The sequence below is a fragment of the Python bivittatus genome, unplaced genomic scaffold (assembly GCF_059951505.1).
Source record: "Python bivittatus isolate LINGU-HERP-01145 unplaced genomic scaffold, Pbiv_v1 ctg000080_np1212, whole genome shotgun sequence".
Lineage (NCBI taxonomy): Eukaryota > Metazoa > Chordata > Lepidosauria > Squamata > Pythonidae > Python > Python bivittatus.
The window spans coordinates 88,323,864-88,351,838 of NW_028277035.1; the positions used below are offsets into that span (position 1 = coordinate 88,323,864).

General features: G+C 40.8%; 1 protein-coding gene across 3 annotated transcripts; it reads right to left on the reverse strand.

Annotated features, from left to right (window-relative positions):
• Window positions 1-770: 770 nt before the first annotated feature.
• On the reverse strand, window positions 771-27,975 carry TRIM39 (tripartite motif containing 39). 3 transcript variants are annotated; one of them, XM_088134545.1, is made up of 9 exons: window positions 27,396-27,975; window positions 25,341-25,544; window positions 24,178-24,309; window positions 22,254-22,675; window positions 20,024-20,119; window positions 19,329-19,559; window positions 18,300-18,322; window positions 12,281-12,396; window positions 771-3,881 (listed from the first exon to the last, which is right to left on the reverse strand). In XM_088134545.1, exons 4-9 carry the CDS (start codon window positions 22,668-22,670, stop codon window positions 3,334-3,336), a joined length of 1,431 nt encoding a protein of 476 aa, XP_087990671.1. In that variant the 5' UTR covers window positions 22,671-22,675; window positions 24,178-24,309; window positions 25,341-25,544; window positions 27,396-27,975; the 3' UTR covers window positions 771-3,333. The 3 variants fall into 3 exon arrangements, with proteins under 3 accessions (XP_087990671.1, XP_087990670.1, XP_087990669.1); XM_088134544.1 differs by lacking the exon at window positions 24,178-24,309 and having other exon boundaries at window positions 27,664-27,975; XM_088134543.1 differs by lacking the exon at window positions 24,178-24,309.

Consider the following 27,975-nt stretch of genomic DNA (forward strand, 5'->3'; position numbering starts at 1 on the left):
TATGATGAAAATTACAGGCCTCTCTCATCTTTTTAAGTGGGAGAACTTGCACAATTGGTGGCTGACTAAATACTTTTTTGCCCCACTAAGTATTTTTAGTGAAAAAAATGAAATATTTACTCTCCTGCCAATTAGGTCAATCAAGGATAAATTTCTTGCCACTCTTTAGCAGTGGAACACCTTAAGAGATATTGAGATTGTGACACAATGTCTGGTAGGTGACAAAACTGAGCAGGCTGCAAAGTTTGCAACAGCAGCTACAGAACTGAACAAGCTTTCTCTTTGGAATTGCAGTTGGCCATAGAAGTGGTAAATGTCCTTAATGGTTATTGGTTTGAAATTTATTTCTGCTGATTTGCAAGTAACTGAAGAATATGTTCATACATTGTAGAGTTTTATTTTGTATATTTATATACTTGCACTGCAAAAATTGTTGGCTAAAATAAATTTCAAGCTGCTTACATTCTGCAATCCCAGAATCTTAGCATCGCACACTACCGAATATTCCTAATGTGGCATATCTCAGCTTTGTTTAAAAAGCATGATGCTTTTAAAAACTTCCAGTCCTTTTTCAAACAGTATTCCAAATCAAATTTGTGAGCTGACTTTTCCATGTAATTTCTATAGTGATCTCAGTTGTTTTTGTTTTATTTGAAGCGTTAGTCTGAAATGGGCTGGTGTTGAACTTCGAAATGTTGTACTTTTGGCTCACCTCAAATCTTAAGTTACCCTGATACTTTCTATGGTGGGAAATCATGATTAGCCCACTATCAATTAAAACAGATTATTTTATTAGTAGCACTGTTACAAGCCAGAACACACATATCTTGCATTAAGCTGTGGGTTGCTGGAGAATTGCCAATGTAGTCATACTCAAGGGCTCCAACCATACAAACCCCTGCACACACAGGCGCACACACATACACACAGTACCATTAGAAGGCAAATAATAGGCCTGTCTAATTCTCAATTCTGAGATGGCCACCAAAACGTATATGGGAGCCATCAAAACATCACTTTGAGTTTGATCAGCCAAATACTAATTTGGGACTGGACAGCAAGCTGAAATCCTTACAGGAATATTTTCTGACATATTCAAGAAAGTTCACATTCAATATATGGTCGCCACTTCAGTTTTTGAACTTCCAAGTCCTTCACCTATTCAGGAGAGCTCCATCTGGGTGTGCACTTATTACACTCACCCTAGTCCTTGACTATCTAGAAGTAGACTTTCTTCTCACTTAATTGCCTGGAAAAGGCAGCCTTTAAAAAAAAAAAAAAATTCAGACTTAACTCACATATGGTGCAGAAGCTCATAAAGGCCACTACCAGCTTCCCCAGAAGAATGGTGGACTTGGTCTTGCTCAACTCACCACCCACTGTCCTACAAATGTCAATTTTTTTAAAAAAAATGGATCCATACATACGAAGTACTCAGAATTTCATACGTAATTTGAAAGTGCAATCTGGTCTAATTGTGAACATGAGAACTGGTTAAAGACCCGTGTTTTCTCCTTCAATTGGTTTCATTTGGAATTCCTTTATCCAGAACAGAACCTTGGTAGCTAAAATGAAGGCAGCTGGGATTCCTTTATCAAGAGGTTATATGATTTTTGTTAGGCTTTTTTAAGGTCAAAGGGGAAGGGAAAAGAATTACATACACACTAATACATGAAGACACATACATAACAGATATCTTCCACTTTATTATTTTGCATGCTGTTTACCACAGATTTGCTGCTGTTATCTTTCCCCGTCTGTATTTTAAAACCATTTTGCCAAAACCCTAACAAAACAAAACAGGCCTTCTTTCAAAGATAGCCTTCCACTGCTGCTGCTGCTGGATGTACTGGGATTAAAGTGGCCACGATGTACAACCTTTGGCCATGCTATATGGCAATCATGAAAGCTGTCCCCTAACAAATATAGAGGACAATAGGTAGCAAAGGCTATTTTGAGAGGGATCAACAGGGATCATGTAGCTAGCAGGATGATGGCACATCACTGCACAGTAAACCCAATTTACCTGGACTCTGAATGTGCAAACAATTTTTGGCTTCGTTCGATGCCCATCTCCTAAAGGGGAGATGCATTTGAAGAACGGTGGCTTGAAAGGGGGGAGAAGGTTCGTGAGAAGTTTTACACTGAAAACACCCTCCTGTGTCTGTTTTGGCTCAGCTGTACCTGCCAACAAACACTAGATTATAGTGAAGATGATGACAGGGGGTTATATTTGTGGTGAAATACTGGAAGACATTCAAATTCCACTGAAAGTTACTAAATTTGACTTCTCTGCATCTCTGTTTTTCTTTTTTTAATCTGTGGCATTTTCCTGACTAGGCAAGTGCCATAAGCTATTTGTCTCACCATCCACAGATAAGATGCCCACCACTCAACTTACCACTGAGGGAGTCTACTTGTATCTGAAGTTACACAGCTGAAATATCACAGGCAAAAAGCTATGAACTGAGAGATATTGTGCACTAGCCCTTCTGATGCAATCACACTGCATTCGAACCATAAGACACGCTGCCAAAGGATACCACCAGAGAGCACTTCCTTCTGTAGCTGAATCAACATTGTGATTTCAGCACTTTTCCTTTCATGGGCCACCTCTGCCAGTTGGTTGCAGCCACAATTGAATAGCAAAGCTTCAGCAATGCACAGAGGCAGCTCTGATTGTGGCAAAGAGAATGGTCTCCCTAGCCTCCTTGACTTATGCTCACTGTGCATTATAGTTTCCTTTTATTCTGCATCCACTCGACCTGCCAGCAAAAACAGGCTGTCGAGAAATAGATCATTTCCACTAATTATACAAGCAAAAGTTAAACATGTATTGTAACTCCTTCAAAAGGAGATGACCTCCCTCCACAGTGCACAGAATGGCCACCTTTTCATTCTCTCACATCTGACCAGCCTTGCCCACAGCCAACGCAATCTGTACGGCTTGTTGCCAAACACTCGACTAACCTTAAGAGATTTTGTTCCCCCCAAATTTAACTGCAATCCAAAATTTCAGAGACTGAAGTTTTAGATTACAGAAAAGTACAAGCTCTTTGCTGTTTCTTGCAAAGGTTTGCCTTCTCCAAACCTTTCCTATACACCTTTAAAGCAGTGTAATGCTGCTTTAATAGCATTAGAAGCCTAATGTGAAACACTCGGTATGAAAGCCCTTCCCTTCTGTGATGCTTTGCTTCTTCTGGTCGGGGATGATGTTGCTTAGTAGGCAGACCACTGATGCCTGCTCTCTTCCCCAGTGAGAAGCTGAGTTATGAAAACTCCATAATTCAAGGGCGAAGCGTAGCAAAGGAAGATGGGGATTTGGTCATCTTGTTATTCCCAGTCCGTGGGTGGCCGGATGACTAGGGGGGCTGCATTCTTGCGCCCAGCACGGATTCCTGGGTAGAAAAAAGGCCAAAGTTTCTCGGTGAAGGTGTCGGTAAATGTGTACATATGGGAGCGGTCCGTCACATTGTAGAAGGAGAGCTTCCCAGCCTCATAGTCCAGGAAGACACCTACTCGCTTAGGCTTGATCGCGACATGCAGCGGAGTGAACGGGGTTGTGGTGGCCGCGTACTTGTCCCCATTGAATAGCCGTACCCGCCAATAGCCAGTCTCTGGTAAAGAGGTTGTCTCCCCTTTGCGGCTGACTGAGTCATTGCACACCCCAAGGGCCCAGTGAGTCTTTTCGCCCACCTCTACCTCCCAGTAGTGGCGGCCCGAAGTGAAGCCTTCGGTGGCCAGCACACAAGGGTAGATGGTAAAACGTCTCGGGCTATCGGGCAGATCTCGCAAGCGCTGCTCCACAAATTTGACGCTCTTGCGGTCCTCAGAGAGCACTAAGTTGGGGTGAGCCGTTTCAGGATCAAGAGTCAAATCTCCTGCAGGAAAAAAGGACATATATCTGTCATTTCTTTCATGGTTAGACCATTACAGTATATCCTCCCTCCATTTGGCTTGCTTTTTTCCCCCCAGCCAATTCAGAATATAGCCATTAAGACTCTCTCAGATATGGGTACGTCTGCCAGCTCCCCAGAATTGTCTTCCTCAATAGCAACGTTCAGCAGATTCTTTTAAAAAATGAAATGAGGCTGCAAATATTTTAAAAAGTAGCAGCATCCTTAACCAGCACGTGCGCTTCAATCTCTAAGCAGGCTTGGAAAGTCTATGGCCTACACAGGTTCTCTAAACACTTTTTATTTCCAGGCCTGGAGTCTTTCTCCAACTGAATGCCAGGGACACAAACTATCTCTTCAAAATTATTATATCCAAACACGTTTAAAAAGTGAGGTTTTAAGCTAGTCTCCCAGCCACTTGACTCACGAGTTGACTGCAAGGACCTTCAGGTCCTGCAGTCTCCTCATGAGGAACAGCTGTCTGGAGTGCAGGTGAGTGATCTCTCGGTCTCTCCTTATCCGGAGAGACTCCACTGGCCCAAACTTGTCACCTGGCCACTGGTCTGCATTGCAACGTTGTCTCTGTTTCCTCGGAAACATCTTACTTCTCCATAGTCCTCACCTGGAGGCTGCTTATTTAGCTTTATAAAAGAATGGCTCGGTGAAAAGGTCACTTTACCACTGTCATGCTGCCTACAGCCCTTGGAAGCAGGAAAAAAAACCCTGCAACCTTCAGAAGCATAAAAGGCTCAAAAAATGTATTTAAAACATTTGCCTAGTGCTACAGGCACATCAGAGTGAGGACATGGAGGACGTTCCTTTTATGAGGCATGCCCCAGCCAAAAAAGATTTCAACTACATGCCTTACTTTAGGAATGTCTGAAGAGAATTGCAACACAGAGACAAGGTAGGGTGCAAGCAAGCACTCCTTTCTATACTCCAGTCCCAACCAAAGATTCAACACTTTGAATTTTGCTTAGAAATGCATTAGGAGGCAGTGGGACTTCTAAAGTACTGATAGAATGTATTCTGCCAAGCAAATCCCAGTTACCATCCTAGCAGATATTTTATTTATTACTTAGTAATATTTTGCTTACTACCTGCTGTTTCCAAGTACAATACAATACAAGAGTCCGGGGATGGGCAATGTGTGATCTCACCCTCCCCATATGCACACTGCTGAACTCCAACTTCCCTCAGCCCTAGACTGTTTGGCCATTGGGGGAGGATGATGGGAGTTACAGTATCCATTGCTACTGTAGTCTTCTGCTGTAAAGATCAGCAAAGGATTCATGAGGGTCATGGTCAAATTTTATGTAGTGCAAAGAATACTTAAAAGAGACGTTGCTTACCCTTCCAAGCTTCTCCACAGCCTACTGACTGCAGAGCTTTGAGAAACCATCAATTTTCTGTAACTGACAGGGTTCATGGGACACACAAAGCCATGGTTTACTGAAGACAACTAGTGAATAAGTCAAGTTGACTGGGTTCATACAACATACTAAGCTCCAACTAGACAATGTTGAATGGCTTAACTGATGTGATACCACAACACTTCTGCATTCCCTTCTCTCATAGTGTGATAGTGTGAAGTCAAATGGTTTCAAATTCAGATTGCTAAAAGATGGTACAAAGGCTAAACTATAAATTGGAAGAGGCTATTCTGTAATTGTGGAAAACTCTGTTGAAAAGCACCAGCAAGGTATCCACATAAATGAGTTAGACTCCAGAACAAAGGACAATAGCAGATCATCATCTTTTTTGTTAGACCCAGGAAGAGCAATTATGCTAATACCATTCTTTATTACCATGCTTCTCTCATTTAGTTACTATTAAAAAGGAACAGGGCTCTTCTCAACTTAAACTAGATCAGGACTGATTAAACTTGGCATTGGAATCCTTACCCTGGTTTGACACACCTACATAGATAAAAGAAAAATCAATGCTTTACTAAGCTTTAGGCAGGCAAGGTAAGTAGCAACAGAAAACACAGGCAGCAATCTTGCCAGAGATATCCACAAGTATCTGTAATTCACTAATATGGTGATTTATAAGCCCTGTACCTAGGGCGGAGGGTAAGTACTCAGAAAGGCTGAGGAGAGGACTCTTGAAAGCATAGTCCTTCCTGGAGCTGATAAAGAATCTATAGTGTCTCATAAACACTGAGATCAAGCAGCTCATGATACTACCCTGATGCAGCAGCTTCACACTCAGTTTGCTTAGCTATCTCAGAACAAAGCTTCAGAGTTTCAAGAATGCATCTCCAAAAGCACCAGTTTTTCCTTCCCACAGAAAGGAAAAAGCTACGAGATGCAATGCAACGAAGATAAATTTTAGATTGTAGCGTGAGTGCTGTAAATTGTTGAACAGGTTAGTGAAATAAACCGAAACAACTAAATATGGTTTATATGGAAAGGAGAAAAAACTTTAGAGAGGTAAGAAATATCTGGCTGAAAGACCAGTTTGGATGGAGGAATAATTCTGAGCAGAAATCTCCCTCACCCTGCAAGTTGAAGCAACTGCCATGAGGGGGGCAATTTTCGCCAAGAGGAATTGTAAGAAACAAGTTTTCAGTTCAAAGGGTTTAAATGTAAATGCTGAAAGTGCTAAGGACAGACTCCAGGCTAAAAACAAAAAAGAGACTCAACAATTCCTTCATGAACAGTATTATTTGAGTATTAGTATTATCTGAAAAAGTATTATTTGAAAAAATGGAAGCATTGTCTACCTGAGCATGGATGTCGAGAAGGTCAGTACAACTTTTAATGAGGAAAGAGAGAGACTTGCAATTCTGGAGACAGCAAAAAGTGATGAGGTATAAAATGGTAACATTACTGCAAATTCCATGAATTTTTTGCCATCCAGAAGTATATCCTTTACAGGCAGTGTTGATGTTGTAAGAAACACTTCCCAATTGAAATCAAATAGAATTCAGGTCTGAATCTGCCATGCCATGAATTTGAACGACAGCAAATCCAGGTATCTCATTCAGCCCTTATAAAGTCCCAACAGGTCTGGCATTTTTGGTAGGCAGATGTACGTGCTGTTATAGTAAGTACAGAACCATGTAAACCAGGGCCAGTAGGACTATGACTGAGTAATCAAGATCCAGTCAGTTTTGTCTCTATTGCTGCAAATATTCTGGTCATGAGGATGAGAGGAAGGGTTTGGAGCCTTTTAACCAGCTTCAACACTAATGCAGGCACTGGGTTTAGTCATAGTGGTAGACAGAGCAACATCTGCTGGAGGAACAATGCCAGAGGAGTATAACTACAACACTGTTTCACTTTCCATCCATATGTCGTAGGTAAAGAATGGCTTACAGTGCCTGCTTGAGTATCCAGGAACATTAATCATTTTCTTCAAGCATTAGTCCCAAGGGTCCAGTGAGAGTAGCAATTAAAGGGAGAACTTCGCACCTCCCTGCTTGTGCATGTAGCAGATCGTAACTGTATTGCCCAACGTGGAGTGTTCAATACTCTAATACAGTTCCAAAAACATTTAGGCCTTAAGTATCACTAGAGGTCTTAGCTTGTTGATGTGAAGCATCTTCTCTGTTCTTAACTATGACCCTTTGATTCCTAGGAATAGATAATATGACCACCATTTTATGAGGCAGGCATCTAAAGTGAGAGTTAGAGAGGAGAGTTTGATCAAATGGTGTGTCTCTTATTAAATTGTTCATATATTCCATGGAGACACCTACTCTTCTAGGATGTAAAGTGCCATCTGATGGATGTTCAATATCTGTGCAACCATTAGGAAGTACCAAGCCTGTAAGGTTCACAAATGGAGTCTTGTAGTTTGCACTATATGACTCAGGAGTTGTAGGATCACATGAGCAGGAACTGAATTCATGGAACTGATTCATGAGACCAGTGTAGAAATTGTATCCACTTTGTCTGAAGTCAATCACAACGATCTTAGCTCCAATGAACTTTAGAACCTGAGAGAGAGAGAAGTATGATTTTTTTTTTGAAGTTAACTTTCAAGCTTATGTACTCAAGCAAGATAAGGGCCATAAATATGCCCTATATAATTCTTTTCTGGGTGGCAGTGATCAACAGCCAGTCATTTAAGTATTTGATAACCATCACCTCTCATGATTGTAGAGATGCCACTACTGCTGCTATAGATATTATTGTAAACCACAAAGCAATGGTTTAGCTGAAGGAGAGCCATAAGGATTTTTGGTAGTGGAACATGATATTGATGTGGAAACATACACCTATCAGGTCAGGTCGATGGATGCAAAGCTCTGCCCTTCTTGTAACAGTGGAAGGATAAAATTGAAGATACCACCCTGAATTTTGACAGGAGGAAAGAGGAGTTCACGTCCCTCAGGTCCAGGATAGGCCACAAGTCTCTGTCCTTCTTAGGGGCAGCAACATAGCTAGAATAAAAATTCTGCCAGATCTCATGGGGAAAGTCTCTACTGTGTCTTTGAATAGTAGTATATGTACCTGCCAGAAGAGGGATGACTGACTAGGATGCTGACAGAAGTGGGAATACAAGCTCGGTACGGTAGCTATCTTTGACAACGAAGGCTACCCAACTGACTACAGTAGTTGCAATCAAGGTGATCAGTAAATGGGCCAAAATCATAACACTCCTGCTATCTTTCAAAATTGCTGCTTATGAGACTGGAAGGATTTCCTTCAAGACTAAGTTTTATCCCTGGGCCTGAGGTGCAGTTTTCTTTAATCCATTTAACTGTGAAGTGATTAGAGAAAGAGATGTGGGCATCATGCTTGAGTGGTGTACAGTTCCACTACCAAGGACAAGAAATAGGTTTGGTTTTGCTGAAGATCCCTGAAGTTTCAAGCATATGCATCACATCCAGTATGCCCTCTGCTTAGAAATTAAATAGTCATACTCCATTAAAGGAAACATTCATGTTTTTTTCTTCCTTTGGTCTGCAAACATAGCTAGGGATGATAGTAGAGGGCTACAGGTTCAGCTAGAAACTAAGAAGTTTCTAGAAGTGCAGCAAATGGCACATCTGGAAGTGTAATTTGTTGCTTTGTATACCTGTAACTTCTGCATGGTAGACTTATGCTATTTGCAACCTGCCTCTAAATGTTATAGAAAAACAGTCCTGCTTTCCTCCGTTCAATAAAATGGTAAGGCCATGCAAAATATAGTAGATCGTGATCCATTAAGGACAAGTTTCCCAATGCTTCCGAAGTACTGAACTTCCTTTCCTTCTTAATCCACTGGATCTGAATGTTGTCTGTTCTGTGAGCATGACTGCAATGCCTCAACAATGATGGCATGTTGGAAAAAGAACTGACAGCCATCATTCTTGACTTTTGGTATGCTGCAATTTGGTTGCGTTGTCCTATACTACCTGGAAATCCAGATCCTGTAGAGACAAATCAGGTTGTTTGTCATTCAGGGCTTAAAAATGTGAGATTCTTGAGATTCAATAGAAACTTAAGTTCTCTGAAGGTAAGAAAAAGGCTTGGTCTCCAAATTCTGCAGATCAACATAAAAGATCAGCTGAGAAGGAATTGGAAGTGTAATTTTCCAATCTTCTGACAAATTCTCCAGAAGATGTGCTGGTACATTGTCCTTTAAAGATGGAGATTGTGCTTATTTGGAAAACCTGGTGGTAGAAGAAGCTTCTGCAATAATAATGGTATCTTAACCATCCTGTGGTCAACTCAGTTGTTATTTTCCAATAAGTACATTTGGCGAATAATTATTATGTGTGTGTGTAAGTGTGTGCAGAAAACCCTGAATGATGGTGGGTAAAATGAGATTACATATCCCTGTTCCTAAGAAGTGGCAAATGATAATGATCCAACGAATGCTAAAATTTATGATTTTATAAAATGCCTATGTTGGAAGAGTCACAACTCATTCTGAGACTGAACAGTATCTATCAACTTCCTACTCATGATTTATGTGTAAAATGATACACCCTGTATTAGAACACTCTTCCATCCATAAACACTGATCTCAGTGAGATAACCCAGATATTGATATCTGGGGATTGTGGAGAGATCCTCTGGGATCAAGAAAAGAGTAACTTATATAGGACGACTGTGATCCCAAGAACAGAAGGGACTTCTTTCAAATCTCCCTTCCGAGATAGATTCCTCTCAATTCAGTTAGCATGAAGAGGGTCTAGTTCTAAGAGCATACTTAAGAAACATACTCAAAATCCTGTAAGAAGGAGCTGACAACACTAATGCCTTCTTGGCTACTCTTGAGAATTAAACCTGCTGGAATGGAGTGATACATTCTACTTCTTTTTCACCAGCTCCATTTCAAAATAGTCTTTGTTTGAAGAATGCTTCTGAGTCTGTGGCTTGAGTGGGGTAATTCTTTGAGAAGCCCAGTCCTGTGGTAAGCATTAATACCAATTACAATGACACTAAACATTGTTTCTCTGTTCTTGGTGCTGATGAAGCCACTGGAAAAAGAAATGGTTTGTCAAGATCTACAACTGCCAACTAGTCCGTGTCTCTAAGCCTCTAAAACCACCATTTTGAAGGCATGCTCAAATTCTCAAAGCTGTAAGGATCGGTTTCTACTCATCTGACAATAAAGGAAGTATGGGAACTTTCCTCAAAAGGAGGAGGATCTCTATCTCTATCTATTTCTAGCATCAACAAAATGACACTTTCAAACTATACAGCCAGAACAAGAGGAGGCAGAAAAGGATCAAGTCCAATACAAAACTATCAAGGAGAAAGAAAAAGAATGAATACTATCAGTAGTAAATGATGAACAAAAACATATCTGATAAGATGGGTGGGACCACCTAATACATGTTAATGAATGTGTGGAATTCCCACACAAGAATCTTCCAGAGCTAAGATTTTAACAGAGAACTAATCTATATACATAAGTATAGAGACCACATGATGATATCTAATGACTGGCCAAATTTTAAAAAAAAAGGATTTCTCCAAACAACAGGATTACAAAAATGAATGGTTAAAATTTGGCAGACAAACAGTTAAAAGTATAAGAAATCTGTTATGACGTAAGCCATATGATGGCTGATTCTGAGTTTTCTCAGGAAATGGTCTTTATTTACAAAATGTTTAAACTGGACAACATGACTAATTCAATTTGCCTTCCAAATCTGGTACTTTCTAGATGTACTGGGACAGCAACTTCCAGAATTCCCAGCAAATACACCTGTAAAATCACAGATTGGGGAAGACTGACCTAGATTAGTTATTGTTATTTCACAGCACTGTATGACAGATCATTAGAGGCATTGGAAGATCCAAGGACTTTGAGTTCCAGTCCTCCCTTAGGCATGAAAAACCAACTGGATGACTTTGAGCCAGCCCCTCTCTCTCAGTTCAACCCACCTCAGAACATTTTGTGGGGAAAATAGGAGATGGGACCAATAGGTCTGTATGCCACCTTGAGCTGACCAAAAACAAAGGCGGGATAAAAATTAAATAAAATAAGCACTAGTCATCCCTGAAATTCTTAATTTAAAATGGCAATATTCCTGTCAAGAATATTGACAACTTTTCTGATCAATCCCCAAAGCATATCCCAAGGGAAATGGCAAGGACGCACTTACAGACCTGAGATATTACTCGGCTTGTCATCAAGGCATCTTTTGTGTTCTTATGTGATAAATGGAAGTACAACTTTCCTCTGCTTAGGAAATGAGGGCATCTTGTCCAACAAGGTACCCTTTCCTCTTTTGCCAAGCCTCAAATTACATTTTTCCACATTTAAGAACAGGCAACTCTACCAAGTGTTTCCCATATTTTTTTCTGAATGCTATCTTAACTCTCCATGCCAATATATTTCTAGGATCTTTTCTGGATATATATATGTGCACATATGGACAAAAGCATGTGTATTCAAACCTAGTCTGTCAAATTCATCCTGAACACAAAAAGTCCCTGGCATCTGAATGAACCATCTGACCCAATGAGCAAGGCAGACTAGTCCTGGAAGCAGTAAGTAAATCCATTTCAACACCTAGCAGGCACCTGCCTCACCTATTAGAACGTGCAAAGCTGACATTCTGCAATGCAAAGCACCAGCACCTCTGGACCCACAAGCTTTCTTGGAAAACTGATGGATTTTGCCTGGAAATGTGCCGCATTCTCCAGAAAAATAACCAAAACAAACCAACCCCAAAAATTGGGAGTAGGAAATGTACCCCACAGGAGTTGCTGGAGGCAACAGGCGGTCTTCCAGTAAATGAGCAATGTGTAATGGTTTAAATGCCCATGATGATTATTTGGCGAACGGACAAGTCCCTCTAGAGCCATTTTGCAAGACCTGCCAAAATTCCAGATGTGGTCATCAGCCCAAAAAGACTTGGGATGCCTAGGCTGATCTTTTGTCCTCAAAGCTCTTTCCACCCACACAGAAAAATACTGGATGCAACTCACCTGTGAGTCTCTTAATAATTTTGCGCAGGACAAAGTACTGTCTTGGAAAATTGCAGAAATTTTTTTCCAGCTCAATGGAGACCTGACTTGACTCATGGGCTTGTGCCTCTTCACATCTGTGTGGAAAGGAAGAGAGCAAGCTGGGTAAAATCCAGTCAATCACAACTCTCAGAGTACCCCTTTTTTCTTTTTTCACTTCAAGAAATATAAAAACTAGACCACATCTGCCTCCAAGAGGATGCAGTGGCAGAGCGCAATAGCTTTGAGGACCCTGAGCAGAACACTAAATGAATTCCTAGTAGGCTCAAGCTAAGGGGAATCCACAACAGAGGTGAGAGCAGATGAGACTGCAGATGTTAAGAAAATAGCCACCCGGGAGAAGGCAGTAGCAAGCCACTTCTGCACTGTTGCCAAGAAAATTGTATGGACATGGCTGAAACATCAAGGCAAGTCTGGGTGCTAGATGATGAGGTCAGAAGGAACTTCTCTAGTTACTGGGAAAGGACACCAGGCTTTTATAAGTAGATAGGGAGGTAATGACGTGGTCTGGCCAAACCTGCCATGAAGTCTGACCATGGATATTTCCAGTATTTAAAAAGGAATTTCTTGTTTCATAAGGACCCACAGAATTGGAACATGGAATGTGAGAAATATGAACCAGGCCAGTATCATTACTGAATACAGGTAGTCCCCAGGTTAAGAACGCCCGGTTTAAGGATGACCCATAGTTAAGTTCGGAGCCTACTCTAGCAAAATTCGAGTTAAATACATAATGATTCAAGTTAAATACACAATGATTCAAGTTAAATACCCAACGATTCGTGTTAAATACACAATGGTTTGAATTTTTTACACAATACTACTTACACAGTATTATACAATAATACTGTTACAGCTTACATACAAATTTGACTTGAGGACAGACCTTGGGAATGGAACTCATTCTTAAGCTGGGGACTACTTGTAATTATTATAAGATATTCACAACAATTTTAGCTGAAAGGCCAAAAAATGTTTTACAAGATTTTATCTAAGAAGATGTGTTTTTTTTACCTAAGGGACAATTAAGACACAATATTAGAAATGTTCTTAATGTATTAAAGTACTTGGAGCAACATAATGAAAAACAAGCTGCCTTAATATTTCTTGATGCAGAGAAAGCTTTTGATAATTTAAACTGGACTTTTCTGCTTAAAATTTTGGAAGATATGGATTTTGGAGAGAACTTTATTACATGGGTGAAATTGATATATACTTCAGAAAATAATTGTGAATGGGGAATTGACCAACTGACCCGTGTCAAAAAGAGAAAGGAACGAGGCAGGGATATGCCCACTTTCTCCGTTGTTATTCATTCTGGCTCCTGAAGTTTTGAATAGAGACATAAAAATTGCTGGAGTAAAAGTTAAAAAAGAAGTTTATAAACTAAGGGCATTTGCTGATGATTTGTTTTAATTTTGGAGAACCCTTTAGGAGAGATAGATGCATTAATGGAAAAACGAAGGGAATTTGGTGCACTGGATTTAAAATTAATAAGGAAAAAACAAAGATGCTGTCAAAGAATATGAAGGTGGAAGACCAAAAAGAGTTTTATGTGAAAACTGGTTTTCAGATGCAAAAAGTTACATCCTGATTTATATGGCAGTGCAAAAAAACCAAGGGTTAAATATTAGATTCTCCAAGATGCAAAGGAAAGAGGAGGACTGGGATTGCCTGTTTTTTAAACTGTATTTCGTTGCCTGCTGTTGTTAAGAAATAAGAGATTTAGAAGGTCATGGTCTGAGGTTTGGGTGGCATGATTACTTATGGTATGATAAAGTTAAAGTAAATGTAGATTTTAAAAATAATTATATTAGGAATGCCATACTACAAATGTGGAATAGATTCAAACCCAGACTATGCCCGAAAATACCTTTGTTGGCCACAACTCAAGAAGTGTTTTTTAAAAAAGAAACAGCAGGCAAAGACAAATGGTTAACATATAAAAACTTGCTAGTACAAGAAAATGGGGAACTTAAGAAGAAATTAAGAGAACAATTGACTGCAGAGGGATTTAGTTTTCAGTGGTTCTCCTATGTAGAGTTAAGAGAAAGATTTAATATAGATAAAAAAGTACCAGGAATAGAATGTGATAAAGCAGCATTTGAAAATGAATTACCGTATTTTTCCGACAATAAGACGCCCCCATGTACAAGACGCCCCCCACTTTTCTAGCCCAAAATTTAAAAATCAGTATTTTAAAGATAGTGCAGAACACATTTTTATTTAGTAATTAGTTAACATTGACCTGATACACTCAGTGGGAGGAGGTCCAAACCGTCTCTCTGCAGCTCTGTTTCCATGCTCTTTTGCATAACTGATTACATTCAAGCACAAGTGAAACTGCCGATAGCTTGTCTCTGCAAACAGCCTTCCTCCAATTGGTTTGTTCAGCATCAGCTGACGTCAGTTACATCAGGCTCGTGATTGGAAGAAGTCTGTTTGGGAGACAAGCTATTTCATTCGTGATTGGAGGCTAGCAATAGGAGGAAGCCTCTCTGCAGAAACAAAGTTTGGCAGTTTTGCAACCGCGATTCTCGGCTGACTTCCTTGAATAAGACGCCCTTCAGTTTTTAGGGTAAGGATTTTAGAAAAAAGTGTCGTCTTATAGTTGGAAAAATACGGTATATACAAATGATGAACATGTAATTGCTAAAATGTATAAACTTTTGTTGAGATTTGAAATGGAGGAAGAGCAAGTTAAAGAATGCATGGCAAAAAGGGCCAAGAATTTTGGTTATAATATTCACATGGCTCAGTGGAAGAAAATGTGGTTAAAAGGTCTGAAATTCAAATTGTCTTATAATTTAAAAGAAAACTTTTTTTAAATGACATACCATTGGTATATGATACCAGAGAAATTGTCTAAGATGTATAAAGGTACTTCTAATCACAGTTGGAAATGTGAAAAACACGAAGGGACATTTTATCATGCATGGTGGACTTGGGAAAAAGTGAAAAGATACTGGACACAAATACATATGGTGATGCAGAGAGTTTTAAAAATTAACATTCAGATGAAACCAGAACTTTTCTTATTAGGACTTAGAGATAGTCAATTAGAAAAGGCTCGTGGACAATTGGTTTTTTATACAGGTAGTCCTTGCTTACCGACCACTTGTTCAGTGACCATTTGAAGTTGCAACAGCACTGAACAAGTGGTACTTATCACTGGTTCTCGACGTTCCAGTCGTCACAGCGCCCCCACAATCACATGATCACAATTTGGGTACTTGGCAATCAGCTCACGCTTACAATGGTTGCAGTGTCCCACAGTCACGATTGCTATTTGCGACCTTCCCTGCCAGCTTCCCACAAGTGAAGTCAACATGAAAGCCGGTAGGGAAGGTCACAAGTCACTCTCATAAGTCCCCCCCACCTTCCTGTGCACCGCACCATACCCTCCTTCCCTTAGCCTCCCTGCGCTCAGACTGCACAGTGGGCCTCCCGCCATTTCCCACTTAATAACCCACATGTCTTGGAGTTATGACGGCAACCAGGACTGCCTGGATTGCCGCTGTTAAGCAATGCAGTCATGTGATATCGTGCTTTACAACCACATTGCTTAATGACAGCAATCCCAGTCCCAGTTATAACCCGAGGACTATCTGTATGGTAACTGCAGCAAGGCTATTACGTGCACAAAGAAGGAAGACTACAGAAACACCAGTAATGGAGGAATGGACTGTGAAGATGGCTGAATTTGCAAAAATGGCTAAGTTGACTACAACTACTTTTATAAAAGACTGGAAACCCTTTAAAGACTTTTTTCTGAAAACGCATAAAAACAAGCTGCTGATTTCAGGATTTATTGATTAAAAAGGGTTGTTTATGGGAAGAAGGGAACTATGAAATGCAATATGGGAAGGTGGAGGTGGTAATTGCTATGTTTGCTGCAAAAGAGATTGGAAGTCGCTTCTTTAGAGATGTTTCTTCTTCTTGCTTTTTTGCTATTCTTTCCTTTTTCTTTTACCCTTTTATCATTTTTCTTTTTCTATTTTTTCTTCTATGTTCCTGTCGTTTTTAAAATCTCCGTAAAATCTTCTTTTAATAGAATCAGAAAGAAAACTGAAAAGTGCAATCCGGTTAACCCAGGTGGAGTCTACGGGACAGACTATGAGGCCTGATGAAAAGGTGGCATTCAAATTACTTTAATACCTAAATAAACATTTACATATATATGTGTCAAATATAGAAAATTAAAGAGAATAAGTGTACCTGTAAGATATGACATAAAGGCCAGATTCAGTGTACTTAATTTATGTCCCCCACAAAAAAGCTCAAGGGGTTTCGGAAAAGGTAAGAAATACCCACATGGGAAAAAAAAATCCCAAAATTTCCAACAGGAAGAAATCCAAGTGGTTTGATTGATAAAATAAATAAAATAAACAATGAAAGAGGGAACAGTCAAGAATACCAACAAAGATAAATAATTAAAGAAAAAAGAAAAGAAAAGAAAAGAAAAGAAAAGAAAAGAAAAGAAAAGAAAAGAAAAGAAAAAAGAAAAATGAGATGTCTCAAAGGAGATCAAAGAAAACACAGGAAAATTTACAACTAAGCTAGGAATATTGTAGAGTACTTATGGAAAAGACCTAATAGATGTAAATGAGGTTAAAGGAAGATGGAAAGACAAGTCTTCCACTCATAGAATGGAGAAAGAATTTTTGTCAATCAAATTAAAACGTTTAACTGCAAAAATATATTTCATAAACCAAAAACCAGAATATCATGGTCCTTTCTCTGTAAACAGCGGAGGCACCTGTAAAGACCTACCACAGAAAATCTTACAGTATGGCTAGATACATAAAGTATCCTGATTTCATCTATGAAGGCCCTCTAAAAAAGCTCTTTAAATCTATGAAATATACCCAGAGTCATTACAGCTGACATAATACAGATCTAATAGGTTTGTAATACTGATCCTGGTTAGAAAACTAGCAATCATATTCTGCATGAACTGCAGTTGCCTAGTAGTTATTGGGGGCCATCCCATGTACAGGTAGCTCACTTAACGACCACAGTTGGGACCAGCAACTCCATCACTAAGTGACATGGTCATTAAGCAAGACATCATGTGACTACGACTTGCGATTTTACTTCCGGCTTCTCCATTGACTCTGCTTGTCAGAAGCTGTCTGTGAAGCTCACAAATGGCGATCGTGTGACCATGGGATGCTGCAATGGTCATGTGATCAGTGTGTGAAGACTGGTTGTAAAGTTACTTTTTCAGTGCCGTTGTAACTTCGAGCAGTTGCGAAGCAGGGCAGTCGCTAAGCGAGGACTACAATACCCTAACCCATTAAAACATAGGTAATTGACACCAGACCACCTCTGCCTAAATAAGAATGTACCTGGCCTCCTAGTCAAAGCTGATAAATACACCATGCCACTGAAACAATTTATGCTACCAGTGACCAAGTTGGATCAAGGAAGATCTGATAAGCTGCACATCTCAACCAAAACTCTGTTTCATCTCTACACCTTTACTGAACTGAGTTTCAGTGTTGTTATCCTATTGTGGCCAAACACATAATAAGAGCCGGATGCTGTCTGCTTTCCGATAGCATTTAAACAGATGATACAGTGTCGCAAACGATAATTTCATTAACTTGTTGCAAATAACATTCACATTAAATTAAGCCAAATGGATTTTTTTTCCTGGCATTATCAACTTTTTTGAAAAATGGCCCCAGAATGCCACTCAAAGCCCAAGTAACACTGTAAACTTCACTAAAGACTGTGAACCCTGGTGTAAAGTATCCCACCTTAATTTCATTTAAAAAAATTTAAATGAATTAAGAAAAACAGGGAATCAATGTGGAAACAGATACACATTCCTCTAGATACTGAACTTTGACTCTTTATGTTTAAGCTAGTTACACTGCTTCTCTAATGATAACAGTTAATAACAACCTTGCCAGCCCCTATAAGAAGCAGCAGCTGAACTACCAAATTCATTGAAGAGGGATTTGTTCCTTACCTCTCAAAAGTGCTCTTCACATCCTGCATAAAGACAAGAAATAATATCAAGATTTCATGTGATCATAGGAGAACCCACTCATTAAATTAAAAAAATCCCATTTGATTAGGAAGTCATGCACCAATAGGATTGGCACATAGCGTGAGGATCCCATCAGCCTCTTCTGTACTCTCATGGCATGTTTGCCGAGTTAGAAACCAACACATTTAAATTAGAAACTACAAGAGCTATACAAATTTCATTCACAAAGCCACAGAAATGGGCTCCAGGCTCATTAACCATCGAGTAAATATCAGGTGTAAGAGGATGTACGTAGGAAACAAGATAAGCTTACACAAGTGGCCTAGTCCTGGGTTTTGCAAATCACTTCAAATGAAAGAAAACTGCAATTCTGAAGATGTGGGAGTAGCAAACACTCAAAACCAATTAAATTACCTACAGTGTGATATTGTAGCTTTTATTTCAACCATTTTTCTTCTGTCTGTCTAGTTTGTCAATATACTAACGTTTAAGATGGACGGCCATACAGATCTTTTAAATAAATAAATAACAGTGTGTAGTTCTTGAGCCTCCTAAGGGAGAGAATAAACACCTTGTCATAAGTTTAGAACCACAGGGATGGGTTACAAGGCTTCCAAGAATGCTGAACTAGGACTACAGAAGCCTTGACTCAACCCCCCCCCCAACCCCCCCAACCCCCAAACTCTTCTTTTACTCTAGACTAGTTACAGTCACTCGACCAAACTATCCTTATAACACCCCTGTGAAATAAGCAGCTAAGGTAGGGCAGAGAATTATGTGTGCTGCTTTGAGCTCCTGAAAAGTGGGGTAGAAATATATTCTCGGAAGGCATTTTCCTATGAAAATTTCTTAAAACCTCTCAGATTTTTCCCTCCTGTTCTAAACCCACTTTTTGTTATAGAAACCAAAACAACCTGAATTGTACCAGAAATGACCAGTCTCTTCCCAGAACACACTTCATTCTCTGATTCAGAGACAGAAGCCCTTCCATTCCTGTGGGGCGCATACCTTGAGCATATCCATGCCTGACTGTAAACACTTTTCCTCAATTTCTGTGATAAGGCTGTTGAGGGCACTCCGTTGTTCTGACAGCTCTGTCACATTTTCCTTCAACTTCTGTAAAATTTCCTTCTCCTCGTTCTCTAGGCGTTGCATTAATATTTCCTGTTCCTCTGCTAGAAATAAATGCAGCTCCTCAAACTCACTAATGATGAGCTGGCGACGGTCTTCAACCTTCCGCTGCAGACGCACAGGAGAAAGGGTTGTATAATATAATAAGCTTCTATGCTGAACCAGTTATTTTTTAATAAGTTTCTTTATTATTACTTTACTGCTTTTGTGGATGTTCTTAATGCCTCTAAACATCTATGAAGTAGTCATCTTTGAACTCCTACCTGGAGAAATTTTCTTCATTATTACTATTAATTTGGAACGTTTATACCTTTTGAACATTTTTGAAACTGGGACAGGCTTTCTCATCTGACCTAGAAATCATTTAAGGAATTGGTAATGTCTACTGGAGTGGTAAATAAGCACTCTGAAGTGTAAGAAATATGTGTAAATTAACTAAAGTGGGGATGGAGCTACAAAAGGCGGAAGTCTGACATACATCTTAAAGCTGTTTTTCTTTTTGCTATAGTGAAGAATTAAATTAAGAATAAATACTCTGTCATTCGACAGTATGCGGAATATGCAACACCTGCCTTGAGCTCCCCAGGTTTCTTTTCCTCTCGGGATTTGCAGTGGGCAATCTCTTGCAGTTTTTTTTCCAATGGCTCCAAGCATTTCTGCATCTTTTCCTGGATAAAAAAAGAAACATATGAGTCAGAGCCTGCAAAGGTAGCTAAAAGAATGAGGGTAAGAGCCTAAGCAGCAAGACTCCTTTGGGAAGGGTACATATTACAATACAAGCTGAGCAATCCGTTCTGCAGATGCTCCTCAGCCAATGGCGTTCGGCTGCATCCAGCTTACATACATGAAGATTTCATCAAAAGTCATAGTTAGGAGCAAAAGCTGTACTGATGAATATATAAATATCATAACTCAATTATGAGGAACTGAGGTGAAAGGGAAGAAAACACTCCAAAAGGTTCAGATACGAGTTTATCAAACAAAACTACACCTGTCAATCTAGATAGTGGGCAGACACCAGCAAAGCCCAGGAACTCATACATTACCTGATTCTATGATGGCATCACAGAATCAAACTAAAAAGGTTTCTCTCTCCGTTAAGCATTTAAAGGGGTAGGGGAGCTTTTTATACAGTCTGATTTTTTATCTAATTAATGTGGGTATTTATTTTTTTAACTGTTTGCAGGTTTTACTCCAACTGTGAGCCGCCCAGAGTCACCCTCTGGGGGAGATGGGTGGCATACAAATTTAATAAATAAACAAACAAACAAAAACTCCATTTTTTTCTTGCATCTTCCATCCCAAGAGGAGACAGCATCTCCTCTCAGTCTGGCTCCTACCAGCAGATAATACCAACCCCTCCCAGAGAAGAGTTGGAGAATTGGAAGGAGAGAGTCATTTGGGGAAACATAAAAGCTAAATATGAACTGGGACTTTAATAAATAGAGAGACAGAGATAAATTACAGATTAGTCTAAGCCAGGGTTCCCCAAAGTGGTCAGTATTGACTCCCAAGGGTCAATGGGGCTATCCATTGTTGTAGTTGTTCTTTGTAGTACTACTAGACAACCCATGACCAGGTGGGTCATTATTTCAGAGACATTTCCTACCTAAACAGAGAAACAGAATGACCACAGGGGTGCAGGGGCAAAAAACCAGTGGGAGCAGGAGCAACTTCCAACTGGCTTCCCCACTGAGTTTCCTTGTGGAAGCTGGCAGGGAGCGTTGTAAATCTTATTCCCTTCCTCCCGCCTGCCTGCTTGCTTTTTCACATGCCACCCTACAACCAGAATAAGATAGCTGTAATTCCAATCTTTATAGAAAAAACCATAGCTCAGCCTTGCATACAAGCTTCAAGTTCAACCTCCATCTCATCTCCATCTCCGTCTCACCTCCAATTATAGAATTCTGCCTGGGGTCCTGAAGAGCTTCTACCTCTCCAACAAACCAACCAGAATCAAAAATCAATATTTTGATCTAGCACCTCACTGATACACCTGGCCTCTTCTCAAGCAGCACAAATGGCTAACAGTTGGTTGACAAACCCACTATTAGGTCAACACAGCAGAGCACAAGTTAATGGGCTACTAAGATATGTGATGATGGAGCCCATGAATTTCAAATAATCCTGATGTGCCTCAGAGGAAGCCTTGCTTCAAAGCATGTTCCAAACATATGACTGCTAACAGAACTGGAACCCAGATGAGTTTGCCAATCAAAGGTAGGTTTTCAAAATACTAAGTTTGAAGAAATATAAAAATAAGCCACAAAAGTTAACAACTCCTTAAAGGTCACCAGGAGCTACTGAATGCTTGAGCACCAGTTGAAGAAAAAAAAATAAAAACAGAAAAACAAACGGAGGGCAAGGCTGAAGCGAAGTGCCTTGTTTGAACACCTTTAATAGTTTAAGGTTGCCTTTCTCAATCTAGCACTCTCTAGCTATGTGGGAACTGCAATCCACAGAACTGCAAACCAGCATAAAAATGCCAGCTTCACTGAGACTTCTAGAAGTTACAGCCCCAATACCTCTGGCGCATACTGAGTTAAAAGATTGCTCTAAAATATCTTGAAAGAAGACATGACCATAAACACTCCTGTTATGGGACAGGTTCTGAATACCACTTTTAAAGCCAAAGTCAGAATATAATTGATCAAAACAAGAAGCTGCACAGACACTACACAAGCTCATTTATTACGGAACCAAAAAAGGGCAGGTATATAGCAAACGCACTGCTGGTGGCCTTCATTCCTCCTCCTGCTTTTAGAAAAGGTTTGTGCCCGTTGTGTGCCAACTCCATCTTACCTTGTATTCCTGAGAGGCATCATCCAAGGACACAACTGTATGGGAACGATGTTCGTGGGAGATCTCACACGCTAAGCAAACTGCCTCCTGGTCTTCCTTGCAGAAGAGGCGAAGCACTTCATTATGCTTCTCACATAAGTTTTCATCCCGTATCTTTCGCTTGTTGGTAACCTGCAGTTGCTTGGCAATCTCTACCATGTTGCCGAGCTGCCGGTTGGGCTTCAGAGTGCGGTGGCGGAAAGTCTTACGGCACACAGGGCAAGGAAAGTCTCGGTTCAAATCCTCCCACCAGCGGGTGATGCACACCCGGCAGAAGTTGTGGCCACAGTCAATGATCACAGGATCTTTCAGGTACTCCAGACAGACAGAACAGCTGGCTTCCACTTGGAGGTTCTCCAGAGGATTTGTGGTGGCCATGGCTCCTGAAACACAGAGGGGAAGGAACAGTTTAGTCAGAATCAACCGAGTTCACAGTTTAATATTTTATTTTATAGATATCCCACCCCTCCTCTAGAAAACTCAGAACAGCTTACATGTGCTCCTCATATACGACACTGACAGATGTGATGACAAATGGAAATTGGACTGGGGCTCCAACTTCCATCAGCCCCAGTACTATACTTGTTTGTGCAACATGTGGCCTACTATAGCCACTAATTTGATCACATTTCATTTCTATAATTTTAGTTGCAGCTTATTTGGGTAGTTTTAGGTGCATTCCATAAATTCCATCAGAATCTTTGCAATTTAAGACACATTACTGGCATGACAGGTAAGTCAGCGTATTCCCCAAATACACTAAAAGAACAATTCCAGCAGTGAAAACAAACAACACTAGCAACAGAGTAAGAGCAAACTTATACTGTACCCTTAGTATACAGTACAGATGTCCATTCAAATGAATTCAAAATTTTATTTAGTAATAATTGTCCAGGAACATTTACGGAGATTCTAAGATCCGAATCATATACTTCTTTCTTTTATTTATAATGTAAGCAATATTATAAAAACATAGTGGAGAATTAATAACTACTAAGGCTGCAATCCTAAACACAATCCTAAACCCTCTGAACAAAGCTGAACTGAAAAATTTTCTAAAGAGGTATTCATGTTAGCCTTTTAGAAAAAAGGCAATGGCTTTACATTCATTTACATACATATGCAGTTTTGGGGAGATAGTCAACTGAGAAATGTATTAAACATATTTGATATAGTAGTCACCCATTATGTTAAAATTTATCTTATGAAATAAATGTGCTTTTAGTAAAAATAACACAGGAGACTGCCTTAAACATCAAACTATTTATGCCATACAGCTTACACTTGTCTATTCCAATTGGCAATTCAGGTACACATCCTTTTCATCATCTACCATCTTATTCTTTTTAAGTATGAAGACCAAGAGTGCTCTTCATGAAAAGCATGTACCCTGGGAACTGAGTTACAGTTCCCTCCTAACTGAAAACTGTTCATGGAAAGATAAAGCAGTGGAAATGTTCCCATTTTGGAAAACATCTGTCCTGTATCACTGTAGCTCAGCCACTTGGACTGTACCATTAACTCATATGAACTGACACGACACCTAAGCACACTGAACATTCCTGTGGAGCTCTCCAAAGGGAAAGGTAGGAGAAGGACATAGATGACAAGTCCTTCAATAAAACCAGTAAGTATTTAAAAAAAAAATCCAGGTCTCTCTGGGCATTGTTTGAAACAGCTAGAGAAACAAAGGAACCTAGAATCCCTTTCAGAACTCAAACCTGGAGCTAATTTCTACTCTAATATTGTCGTGTTAGAATAATAACCATAACATTATCTCTGAAGTTTTACCTGTGTGCTTTGATTCAGCTTCAACTGAATAATAAGAAGTCAATGAATATATTAATGGCCCTTCCTCTGAACTTGGGAGATTAGATATACTCACTTTGGAATGCTGAAATTCAAAGAAGTTTCACTTCAAAAAAGTCAATATCAACGAAGATGATAGCTGAGGAGGACATCCTACTAACAAGCACAGCAGGACATGTACACTGTGAAGGATCTAGACAGCCAAGAGCTGAGAAGACAAGAACAGGATGGCACGGCTGCTAATAAACACAGTAAAGATAATGGAAGAAAGAGGATATCCAGAATTTCTATATGGGCCATCTTCAACTTACTCCATTAAGTGTGTTGTGCAAATAAAACCAACAGGAATCTGTCTCCCAAGTTCAGAATTTACAATCTATTAATTACATCAAGGTGCACACACTTTGAGCCAGAGAGATTCATAATTTTTACTAAACACTCAAAGTCTACCAACCAGACTAGATACAAAGACATATATTTAAAAGTAAAGAATAGGTTGCCTCTGAAAATATTCTGAAAGTTGAGATTAGTTTTAAATTTTGGGGAAAATCATTTGTTGCTGCTGCTGTTAAACAAATATGGTTCAGGAACCTTTGCTGATCAAACTTCAAATTGCCTAAATATCTAGCTGCCAGTCTTATCTTCTGCCCAGACCACCGTGAAGACTCTCAACAAAATCAATATTAAAAAGTAATATTTTTAAACACCTTAACAGCTTCGGTGCGTTTTATACAGATATTTGTCAAAGTAGTGTACAATCACATTACTATAGACCTGAAAGGGATTCAGAGATCCAGCTGCTGAAGAGAGGAAAATCATACCACCTGGATTCCTTCCTTTGAACAGGGGGATATGCAATATCTAACGCATTCCTGGAAAATGCCTCAAAAAAATATCTAAGAAAGAATATCCCACAGCCTTCTATGGTAACCTATGTGATGAACTAATTAGCCTGCAACATACACAACCATGTTCTACTCCAATTTTGCCCTGAGCTGTCAAATTTCCAACACCAGCTATAAAAATATGACTGACGTCTTAAGCCGAAGGAGTTTCTCTAGAACATGCCTTGATTACACAGTTCCAGCACTACAGCAAGTATGAACTGAGAGTTACGCTCACATCCAACACTGTTAATCTGGCTTTTACAAAGAGGAAGGACGCAGCAGAATGGCTACTATGCCCTACAGCAAAACTGTTAGATAGCTGTGATCAGTGGCTTTACCACACTCTACCTACCCCTTGTTTGACTCATCTGGAGCTGATCGATTATCACAGGCATCTTCTTCTTTGGGTAGGAGTTAGGATAGTCAAGATTTATCCACAGGAGCTGATGAATGAAAGCAGCCCAAATATGGATGTTGATTTCTTTCTTTTCTTCTTTAACATCAATTTATCTTGCAAAATTATGCATTTCTTGTATAATTTGCTTTCACAGTTTTTCTTGTCATGCCAAAAAAGAAAACAAAATAAAAATGAAAAATCATAGTACTTTACATTCATAAATCAGCTTTCTATAGTTCAAAGCACTTGTGATCTACTAACCTCAAACCACACTATCAGTAAGTTTGTGTTGTTATACCCAAATTGCAAATGTCTTGCTGGCCTAAAGGTTCAAGAAAATTTGAACTCATGATCATTTGACTCAGCCCTTACCTTCATAAGAGGTACATTATACAGATTTTGTAGAAATTCCTGTTGAATTATTAGAATTTTTCAAGCCAATCAGTTGTGTTGTCAAAAGTGCAAAGCTGTTGCTCAATGACTGCAAAGGATATTGATCTTTCTATTTTAAAAGTGTTCTAATAACACTACTGTATTGCCTTTCCACAGCACAGAAGGTGCAATATATTTCTTGCAAGAAAAACAAAAGCAAGAGCTATTTGTGTCATGGTCATAGTCAACTGAGCAAACTCAGGGAGGCAGTGAAGGACAGGAAGGCCTGGCATGATATGGTTCATGGGGTCATGAAGAGTCGGACACAACTTAACGACTGAACAACAACATAGTCAACTGACTAATATCCCAAATTGATTGACAACAGTGAGCACTTTTTGCACCAGTATTGCGCTTACCAGAAGAGGGCTAACAAAGGGGCAAGCTTTGGGTCAAGAGACTCATTAGGTTTCACTCTCCACAGTTATCTAATTTCTTCCCTCTTTTTTTAAAATGAAAACTGCTCCCTTTCCACAAGTTGCACTGAATGAATGTGAGGAGGAATTCGCCCCATCAGTTGGTAAATGCAATGCCAACAGTTGAAAGGAGAAGGGCATCAAGGAAGGTGGGTCTTCTGTAGAATGTAATCCCTCCACTCCACACGGCTCATGTTTTTCTAGGCAGCAGTGATATGATGCAGAAGCAGGAAGGAAGAGTACTGAGGCCTCTGAACTATGGTGTTGGAGAAGACTCCTGAGAATACCATGGACAGCCAAAAAACCCCCGATGGATCATTGAACAAATCAATCCAAGTTCTCACTTGAGGCACAAATGACCAGGCTCAAATTAACCTACTTCGGACACATTATGTGAAGACCCAGCTCTCTGGAGAAGGCTGCAAAGGTGGAAGGAAAGAGAAGAAGAGGACGACCAGCAGCAAGGTGGATGGACTCAGTTACAGTGGCAATGCGCTGGGAGACTTGAAAAAACAAGTTAGGGATAGATCGTCACGGAGAAAATCTATCTATGTGGTCACTAGGAGTCAAAAACGACTTGAGAGCCCATAAACAATCAATCAATGATACGACAAGAACATTCCATCCGCTTTCCAAATTTCACTTCCAAAAACTTCTACCTTTCCTTCGCTTGCCTTTGCTCCCTTTTCCTTCAGAGCGTTGCGCTCGTGTGAAAACCACAGAGCTTGTCACCTTCACTTCAGTCCGCTGAGAAAACTATACCAATTTACACCAATCCGCTGAAGAACCTGCAGCAATTTCCCCGCTTCTTTGAACCCGAGGACGGGAAGTACAGCTGTAAGTTTACTCGGCCCAGAGATCCTCTTTAAAGCGGCTACGTAAATGAGGAGGGGAAACTCTCCTCTTCCCCAACAGCAGAGGCCATGATTCGTAGCCGCGCAGCTGGGAAGCGCCTGCCCTTAACCCCCAAAGCACCGAACCGGCGTTGCCACCATCCTCCTCCTCCTCCTCCTCCTGGAAAGGGAGCTCGGGCGAGCGGCCGCGCATCCACGGCGAAGGGGAGGAGGAGCAGGCCTGGCCCGCCGCGGGTAAAGCTCCAGCGGGCTCGAGAACGAGGCTTCGTCCTCCTCAGCCAGCAGGCGAGGGAGGCCTGGCAACCTACCTTCCGCCTGAGACGCGCGCAGGCGAGCCTCGGCCGCTCAGGAGGGGACCGGCACCCGCCGCCGCGCTGCCTGCGGAGGAAAGGCTCGAGCCCTCGGAGGGTCCAGCGGGGCGGACAAAGGCGGGGCTGCCATGGGGCCGCAGCACCCTGGGCGGCGGGGCTGGACGCGCCTCGCGGGGCAACTGCGCTCAGGCCCGGCCAGCGGCCCAGGCTGCCCCTCGACGGGCGGCTGCGGCTGCGGCTGCGGCCGCTGCCCTCGCGCCCTCACCTGCCTCCCTCCCCGCCGAGGCCTCGGTGCCCGCGGGCGGCGGTAGGGCTCCCTGCACGGCCTGCCCCGAGCGCAGCCACCCTCATCTCTCCCCCGACGCAGGAGACTCTCCGCCCGCCGATGCCGCTCTGGCGTCACCGGAAGCGGCCCTTCTAGCCCCGCGGAGACCATCGAACCCCGCGAGGGCGGTTTTGCTTTCCGACTCGATGGTGAGGAAGAGTCTTGGGCATTTTTGGTCGCGGATCACAGTCCACAAGTGCCTTCCTGGGGGTCTAGTCCAAGGCCGTTCCGGCCGGCAGTAGACTTATACCT